At 40.8% G+C, this 9,541-nt stretch overlaps 1 protein-coding gene across 2 annotated transcripts; it reads right to left on the bottom strand.

The window, feature by feature from the left end:
* Positions 1-610: 610 nt before the first annotated feature.
* On the bottom strand, positions 611-7,772 carry cdc42ep3 (CDC42 effector protein (Rho GTPase binding) 3). Of its 2 annotated transcripts, XM_047350655.1 has the most exons (3): positions 7,217-7,772; positions 2,923-3,077; positions 611-2,435 (listed from the first exon to the last, which is right to left on the bottom strand). In XM_047350655.1, exon 3 carries the CDS (start codon positions 2,225-2,227, stop codon positions 1,160-1,162), a length of 1,068 nt encoding a protein of 355 aa, XP_047206611.1. In that variant the 5' UTR covers positions 2,228-2,435; positions 2,923-3,077; positions 7,217-7,772; the 3' UTR covers positions 611-1,159. The 2 variants fall into 2 exon arrangements, with proteins under 2 accessions (XP_047206611.1, XP_047206610.1); XM_047350654.1 differs by lacking the exon at positions 2,923-3,077.
* Between the last annotated feature and the right edge of the window lie 1,769 nt (positions 7,773-9,541).

Consider the following 9,541-nt stretch of genomic DNA (forward strand, 5'->3'; position numbering starts at 1 on the left):
AATTCAACATCGAACATTCAAACTGAAACTTGCAGAGTCTGAGATGGAGCTCTTGGGTTTTTTGCAACGTCTCCTAGCAGCGCACCTTTCTATGGGTCGAGGATTAACCTGCTGGGAGGTCTAATCCTGGGTATATTAGAAGCTGCCTTTAATGTTAACACTTCTAAATAATCTTTTTCACAGCAGAATGGCAGACTCTTTCTTGATTGAGGGGAGCAACAATTGCTTCTCTTAGGCCACTGCTGATATCTTTCCACCCTGACAGTGTGTCAACACAGATCTGTTTGCTTCTGAAAAGCAAACTGCCATAACTGCCAAACTCCCTACTTTCATAGAGGTGGTCACATTCATTGAAGATCAGTTAAGCACTTGAGTGCTACTTCTCCTCTTAAATTCTACAAACGTAGCAGGGTGGGACTTAGTCCCGCACAGCTTTTACATTTTGGCTTCATCGTTATTTTTTTATTAAAGAGTGGAAGTGTACATCTGTTTATTTTTGTGCACTTGAGGGAATATTTTTATTCAAGTGCACAAAAAGATTTGAAACAAGGCATGTACTTTCTTTTTACCATGACTGTATGCAAACATTCATTGCAAAATAAAGACAGGCTCAATAGGAAAAATTAATTTATTTGTGTCACAATGTCAAAAAAACAAATATGCATAGTGTTATGTGAAATTGTTATTTGGGCAACGAACCATGTGATGAACAAAAAAGTGCTTTGTGAAATAAACTCAAAGTCGTAAAATGTTTTATGTTCTCCGAGTCTGAGAATCGTGTAAAAGAGCCAAGTGACTCAAATTCATCGTGTTTGCACACTGGAGGTCAATATGAGAACATCAACTCATCATGTAAAATGTTTAAGGTAGCTGAAAAGCAAAGGCACAGTGGAGGTGATGTAGCTGTAACACAAAAAGCACGTGCATCATGGGCATGCTGCTGGGATGGCAAACAAAGCAAAGGAAAAAAAATAAAGACTCGATGGAAGCTTGAATAGTTATAAGTTTTTACAATAAAAACATAAGCAGCTTTGTCTACTGTAGCTAATTTTCATCTCAATGATATATCCAGACACCATTTTGATTACTCATAAGTCTTTCTCCCCTCATGGCTATATTTTAACAATTCCCTTATTCATCTGAAAGGCCAGAATGCAGCTTAAGGCCGGCTCTTTGCTGCAGGTTTATCCATTATGTTGAGCACATCGTCCAGGATGGATGGGCCCAGATCCAATTCGAGAGAGAGGAGCGACCCCGTGATCTGGGTAAGGGAACTCTGCGAGGTGCTCTTCTCCTTGCAAAACTCAAACTCAAAATCACTTATGCGGCCCTCCTCTACACCACTGTCCCTGTCCACCCAGTCTTTACTGCACTTAGCGAGCTCCTGCTTAAAGCTGAGGGCAATGTCATTGTTAAAGTATCCATAACCGTTGCTGCTGAGACTTCTGTTTTGGTTGCAGATGTTATTCTGGAAGTCATCTTTATTGTCAAAGCTGTCGCAGCTGTCACTGCTTAAGTTGCTGTTTAAGCTTCCGTTAGCTTTGCGTAAGCTGTCGGTGTGACCATTGATGTAATAGGATGATGGCTTGTCAAATCTGCCATCACTCTTGTTAAATTTGTTAGCTTTGGCAACCTCCTTCAAGGTCGACTTGTTTGAGTTTTCCAGCAGATCTAAAAGGACGTCAGGTTTTGACTGGTGATCTGTAAAAGGGGACGAAGGCTCACTGTCGAAGACATCCATGGACTGCAGCAGGGCATCCATCTGCAGGATCTCAACCTCATCAGGGTTTTTAGCTTTCAAAGGAGATGATGGACTCATTAATTCTTCCAGTGGATCTGGTGGCAATGGGAAAACCGTGGAGGAGATGAGTGGGAGGGTGAGGGCCTGGCTGCCACCGATGGTTGGGAGTGAGATTGCATTCTTGAGAACTGGTGAGGGAGTCTCAGCGAAGGAAGCATCACCTGTGCTGTGTGCTCGCAAATAGTCACTATGGTTACCATAATGAGGGTGGACATCCCTTTTTCCAGGTAGTAGCTCATACTTTCCCTGAAGGAACGACATGTCTCCAAAGGCATCTCTCTCTCCACCTCTGCCAATGTGGATGGTATGGCGAAAGTCCCCAAGTGGTGGGCTGATCATGTCAGGAGACAAAATGTCTCGCAGCCGACATTTTTTTCCCTTCTTGCTGTTAGTAGGCTTCAGGTAAATGGGTGCTTTTGCTGGCATGGCTGCTTCTTTGGAGATTGTGTCAGATATGTAGGATAAGGTGGATGAAAATGCTGTCAGGTCTGAACGTTATGGTTCCCCTGGAGAGGAGCTTCCGTTACATTCTCAGAAACACACGCCACTTGCAGGACTCCAAAAATAATTGTTGCATCGATCTGACAATGGCTCTCCAGTCAGGACTGGGGATCTTCAACAGATGAACACTTTTCTGAAATCAGAGACAAAAATATTATGACTTTTCAAAAACATAAAGATAACTTTTTATGGTGAAAACTGATGGAACAGTCTGACACCAGGTTATGCAACTAAATGAAGTGCATTTTCTGGAAAAACAACTCCTGCCACGTCTTTCTACATATATGTCACTGACATGCACGGCTGTTTCATATAGTGCATTTAAATTTCTAGGTTTCACACATTTTCGCCATTTTCAAACCTTCTGAAAAACGTCAGTGCTCTATACCAGTGCCTCTCAAATGTTTTATAACTAGTTCAACCTCACCAACTATGAAATTTTTCAAATATCATTCTACTGAACAGGGGTTCTGTTAATCAAACATTTTCCATTTTTGCCCCCTTTTTTTTTTTTTTACAGAGATGGAAAAATCTGAAGGAAATCTGTTATTTTGACAGATTGCAATTCACGCCCTTGACTACTTGTGGCGAGTTAGCGTATTAATTAGCTGCATTCTCACTTGATGAATGACCTCGTTGGCTTCACACAGAGAATTTTCACGGCAGCTGAGTGTCAGAAGTTTCTTCAGAAAGCCCAAGCGAGTGCCCTATCCAGGTCCATACGGTTGTTAGACTGTGCGTTCAGGCCACAGCAGGTGATCTCTTCATATTTTACCTGCAATCATTTAATTTCATTGTTTATATGTAGTTACTGGGACCACAGGCAGTGTTTTTTGTAACTGCAGAGGAAATGTTAAATGTATTCATCTGTTGATGTACATCCTCTCTTCAGCTTTTTTGGATTAATTATTAACTAAAATGAATGAAAATAAATGTTATTGAATGTTTAATTATTACTATTTTAAAAAATAAAGTGACGGGTAAAAATAGATTATGAAAGGATTTTTTGACCCTGTCAGTCAAAATGGCAGACAATGAAAAAAAATCCATGGCAGCTGGGCTTAGCTAGTGATCTGACTGAGGATGCTATAGTATCAGACCTATAGGAAGGCCCTGCTGGAGGGTTACCTACCTACTTGCTATGTAATAGTGTGGCAGAGTGATTAGAAAGAAATCTAGTCACCAACACATGACCCAGAAAAACACTCTCTGCATCTTCAAGGAATTAAAAAAAAAAATCCTCTTGCTTGTCTTGTATTTGAGAGCATTGGAAGATCAGGCCTACGTCTACAGATTTTGCTGCTATATTCACATTTACACAACAGAGCTTCTTTTGGCCTCTAGATGTGCTAATGTGGAACAGCTGGACTGCAGATTGGGAGAGAGGAGAGGCAAAGGGGAACTTTAAAGGGATCAGAGCAGGGCAGCCTGTTTTTTGTATGAGCTACTGCTCAGACATGCACGCAGATAGAAAGAGCTGGACCAGTGGAGGGCAGAGACGGGAGGAACGGAGTTTAAATGGGTTTACAGGGATTGTGTGAGAGATAAGAGGCAAGAATTACAGAGCAAAGGGATCTTAGGAGAGAATGTGATGCAGATTGTGAATAAAATTTTCTTTGAAGAACAGATATTTTTGTAAGCACAGAAACACTAGATAGGTAACAGAGTATATTATAGATTAATAGCTTTTGATTCTGGAAAAGGCGACCCATGTTAGAGTGTTTCCATTTAAACCCTTCCAATAATATCACCAAGTTTGGAGCCAGTTTAACATGGAATAAACTCATTAAATACAGGGACAGAAATGTTTGACCACTCAAGGAGAAAAGTAAAACAACCTGTGGTCGATGGGAGGTAACAGCCTCTGAGAGCGTGTGTTTGAGAGGAAGCACCAGTTAGAGGAGAGCCTGCCCATTTATAGGCATTTTTAATTATGAAACGTCTGTCAGAGGTGACCGTCTAATAGAGCGCCTGGCCAGACTGGGTCACGCCTAACACTTTACTTAGAAAAACATCCACATTCCTACAGCACTCAACTGTACCTGAAACCAAGCAGGAAACGGGTGGATTCAAATCTCTTTTATCTCTCTTTAACTCTCATTACAGTTCCATCTTTATTAGAAAGTGTGGTTTTATGAGGTGAAATATCAGCTTCTCCTTCAGTGAGCATACTGGTGATAAAAATAGCTGTGACAGATACAAAGAGGATGCAAGATATGTGAGAATGTGTTGAATGAGAACATAATTCAAGGGCTGGTGAGAGAGTTTGTGCCGGAGATAGGCGGTACGTGTGTGTGGCAGAAAGTGTTTGGACAAACGGGATAATGTAAAGATTAGCTGCTGTGTTTCATCGAGGGAAAAAGAGAATGCAGCAAATTTGGTGTTTTTTGACCTTGACGTGACCTTGAATAAGAAATGAAACAAACTACTTAGCCAAAAACATCTTTTCTGTAGGCTCAGCAAAAACTTATTAACTTCTGCACTACAGTTCCTACCAGATGTTCCCAAATCACTTCTGGCTGAAGTACTTCCTTCCAAGAATACTTAATCATCAGTTATCTCTGCCAAAACCACAAGAACTGCCTGGTCTATACATTGCAATAGAAGATCACCTTATTTTGATTCAACATTTATTGACAGTTATGGTTCATGAGAAGGCAACTGATGCAGTGAACGCCTGAAGGACCGACCTTCAAGTTAGAATCTCCTGCTGGTGGTTCAGTTTGGCTTGAAAAGCAAGTATGAATGGAATTCAAGGGGACAACAGAAAAATATGAAGGAAATTATTAATACGTCAGTCTTCAATGACTTAGCAACTTTCTCACTAAATTCCCTATTTTACGATGTAAGATGGGAAATCTGACCATGAAAGTTAGAGCATCTAAAAAGGCATGTAAAGAAATTAAATGCGTTTTGTCAGTCATTAAGTTTCATCACATCTTTGAGGTAAATATGTTGCATTTGACGCACCCTCACTTTGGATGTGTTGGGGTGAAAGGTGTGACATTTAAAATGTTTTACTGCTTCATGTCAGGGTTTGTTACTATTGCCAGGACGTCTTCAGTTGTTTTAATTATTTTTTTCTTGTTCTATTCTTTCTATTTAAGAATTCCTGACCATCTGGGGATGAAGGTTAAATGCCCTACACACAATCTACAGGTCCCTACCATTTGGTCAAATAATTATTTACTGAAATAAACAGAAAATAGGTCATGCTGCCTTCAGTTGGAGCTGTTCCAAGCCTTTAGCATGACAAGGTGAACGAATCTTCAACAGCACACACTGAGCATTTACACAGTGTATCTTGGGATTAAATGATGTCATCATTGTGTCTTTGCTGCTACATTTAATTAGCACTTTCCTAAATTACATAGCACATTTGCAAGTGTGTTCAAAATAATTTGGCTCACCATGGGTTCAAACTGCATATTCAAAAGCATCAGATGGATAGAAAACTGATGCTTGGAGAGTTAGTATCATAACACTACTCCAAAACATAAGCCAAGATGGCACATGCTGTGAAATACATTCTCAGTGGTGCCGCCACCACAGATTGCAGTAGCAGGTTTCATTTACACCTCCTCAGAAGTGAGAAATCTTATGGCAGCTTCCTCTTAGAAATACTTGCCCGAGCAGTCATGCAGTCATAATGGGAGCTGCAGACAAGAAAACCCTGTGTCATTGTGTCAGCAAAGTATCTGTCTGGACATGCAGGGATCTGGAGCCACTCCAGCCCCTTTAAAAATGGAGCTTCGCCTCATTAGTGGATGATTGGAAGGCGAGGCAATGGGAGCGAGGTGATGAAGCTTTGAGTGTGGATAAATATAGAATTTGTATCTGGTAGTTTAACTAATGGCTCGTGATTTGTCCTGGTATTTCTGGACATGTTGCATGTGATATCACTGGGTTGGTATATTCTGAGACGCAGAGTAATCTTACTGTATTCTAAATAAGGGCTAGGGTTTGTCGATGCTTTACAGTCTGCTTCTCTATAGTCAGGATCACCGCTGTTCCCTTTTTTTTTTTAAATAGATACAGTGCATTGCCCAGAATATCCATCAAAGGATGACTTGAGAAAACTTTCAGGAACAAAGTCGGTTATTCTATATGTTGTTGTCTTTGCTGGGGTCGTTGGGAAGTGAATGACAGTCCAGTTCCTACTATTCTCTCTAAAGCAACTATGAAGCTACCAAATCGTTCTCTTGATATCAAAGTATGGCTGTGATTTGGGTCACGCCTTTGCATTGCAGAAAGACCCTCTCTTTGGGGTTGTTATAAAAAACACATACCACAGAGGGTAATGGCAGCCTACAAAACACAAAATGCACTGAGCTGTTTCTTCAATTATAGGCAAAGGCCTTGCTTTCAAAGAGTCCAGTGGTAGAGCTGGCACTTGGATGAATAGCAGGGTGGAGTATTTTTTCTGTATTTCTTTCTCACTCCCCTCATGCCACCCGCATGCATAGCCAGCACTTGCCAGAGTTTTGTTTGGCAGATGCATGCTGGGGAACTGAATCAAAGCGTATGAAACATGAAGAGAATGTCAACATACGCTAGCAAAAAAGAAACATTTTTGTTCTTCAAAATCCACTACATTTGACAGATAAGAAGAAAGAGCAGGTCTGCAGGGCAAACAAACTTACCTTAGGCATGAAGCCGGACTGTGAATTACTCCTGTATAGTATAATGTGGTTTAATTCTAGGGTTACATGCATAAAGGCTGAGCAGATATTTCTATGAATGCTTAATCTGCTTCTCGTACTTGCCAAACCACATTCTGTTACATTTTCTCAGAGGAACCCCAACAGACATACACGACAGCAAGAAATCTCCAGCAGCATCACTCTATCCTTTCACTCTGATCATACTACCATCACAGTGTGAAGTAAAACATGTTCTCCTGCTCTTACTTACCTCGGTTGTTTGGATGGCGAGATCTGAATCCTCATCAGAGATGCCTCCTCTTCTCAGGGTGAAGTGTGTGTCTTTATGTGTGTGTATGCTGCAGTGCTGCTCCTGTGGCTTGTTGACACTGTCCTGTCTTCTGTATCCGCCTCTGGGGGCTACACTTCTGACGACTGGGACGTCTGCTGGACAGCTGTTTTGGAATTGCTCTCCGACTCCTTTTTCCTTCTGCAGCAAGTCCAGTCTCCTCCTACACCTCGTTTCACTCCCCCCACTGGCTTCCTCCTCCTCTCCTCTTTCCTTCTTGTCTCTTTCTCTTCTCTCTCGCTTATCTCTCTCTTGCAACACCTGTGCATGTCTGTCCGACCTTTTGCAGAGCTTGAATTTTTTTTTTTAGGCAGGCATCCTCCAGGTTTATCATACGCTCTGTTTCTGCACTGAAAAAATGACTTTCTTGCTCTGTGCTCTGAATCTGTCCTCTAGTTTCATTCTTTCTCACATGATTTATCTGCACACATCTGCTAAGATCCAATCTGGGAATGCAACACAGACTAACCCTGTCTGTATTTGGAGTCTGTCCTCTTCCTTATCTCTGTTTACGCGCATACTTATTACTTTCCCAAAATCTAATTTTACAAAATGACGTCTTGTCACCTCATTAAGAGCTGGATTATTTTCCCCTAAAAGCTGCAGCACACTGAGGCATCATCGACTGAAAGGACTAATCATTGCAGAATACTGCGGCACTGCAGCACGTGTAGGGAAGAGCACATGGACAGCTGCTGCATAACACGGTGCTCTCACTCTGCTTCCCTGCAATGATTTGGTGTGTGCAAAAGGTTTCAACCTAATGCCCTAATGCCAAGGACAGGAAGCTGGTGCAACCCCTTTTATTTAATCCTTGCAAAGCTAAAAATTCCAATGATGTTGGAAACTAGTGCTGCTCAGAGGTGATTTCACACACATTTTCTAGCAAGAGGGGCAAAAGGAGATGTGTGACACATTGCTTGTGCAGTCTTTCTCAAAGAGGTGGAGAATACGTTACATACTGGGGGAGGGGTGCCAGTGGCTCAATAAATGCATGTATATTCTGTAACAGCATTTTGACAATAGCCCTACAAACTTACACTAATACTCACTTATCTGTTTGGGCTGAAAACAGCAATCACCACACTTACAGGCACCCCTGGTTAAAGATGTGTAAAAAGTCATAAAATAAATTCATTTTATATTGTTGCTTCAAATAAAAAATGTAGAAAACTCACCAGTGTCGTCTGCCATTAGGACAGCGCATAGATGTCTACGTTAACATTTCAAGGAGCATACAGAGAGAAGGATTTTCAACCATTCATCTTAGGACAACAGCTTTAAATCGTTCAGAGTCCTGGGTTCTTTCTCCCAGTCTAAATGCATGAATCTCAGCTTAACTTGCCTTTCTAAAATCGCCTTCAGGCAGTGTGTTTTTGTGCATGTGTGATGGCCACACCTGCAGCCACACAGTAAACGTCAGTAATCCCCATGCACCAACACATTACACAGTATAAGTTATTTTTGTTGATATTCACAAACATCACTCAAACTTTGTTGACACTGTTTTATACATATTCTATTTGTAGTGTGCACATTTAGTTAGCTTTTGTATGTTCAACTTTTTATATGCTTTTTCTTTTTGATTATGTCTTTTCTTATTTAACCATGGTTGAGGGGTTCCTCTGGACTTCTGAGGGTCAGAATGCAAGATATCCCTTTGTGTGCAGCATCACTATTAACAGGAAGGGCTGATTGGGCAATACTAAGCAGGCATGAACGACGACTCCCAATGAGACAGACACTCTCAGTAGACTGCAATTGGATTTTAAATGGATTTTATATTTTATTTAACTTTAGTATTTAATGACAATCATTTCTTAGTCATTTTTTTTTTTTTTTTTTTTGTTCTATTACTCGTGTTTACCAGTCTGGTTGTATTCTTCTTCTATTTTGGCTTTATTGTGTTTTATTCCCTGCATATCTGATTATTTATTTGTCTTGAATATTAAGCGTTCCTCTCCCCTTCTGTGGCATTTGACCTGATTTGTGGAGTTTTGAGGATTTTGGGTACTGCTATATTTAATGGTCCTGGTTATGTTAAGATGTAAGATTATTTATTTTCCAGTGTGTGTGTGAGTGTTTTTTGAACCCTACAAAACAAATCTTTCTACGGGTGCAAATAAAGTAACCTTGAACGGGGAACCTTGAGGTTCCATCAAGGGGAGGACAGGATGGCCAGTTGCCCTAAATGTTGTATTAGTTGTTAATTTACTTGAAGTCATGTTTGCTCATTAGCAACTTTAA

Source organism: Girardinichthys multiradiatus, chromosome 22, assembly GCF_021462225.1.
Source record: "Girardinichthys multiradiatus isolate DD_20200921_A chromosome 22, DD_fGirMul_XY1, whole genome shotgun sequence".
Classification (NCBI taxonomy): domain Eukaryota; kingdom Metazoa; phylum Chordata; class Actinopteri; order Cyprinodontiformes; family Goodeidae; genus Girardinichthys; species Girardinichthys multiradiatus.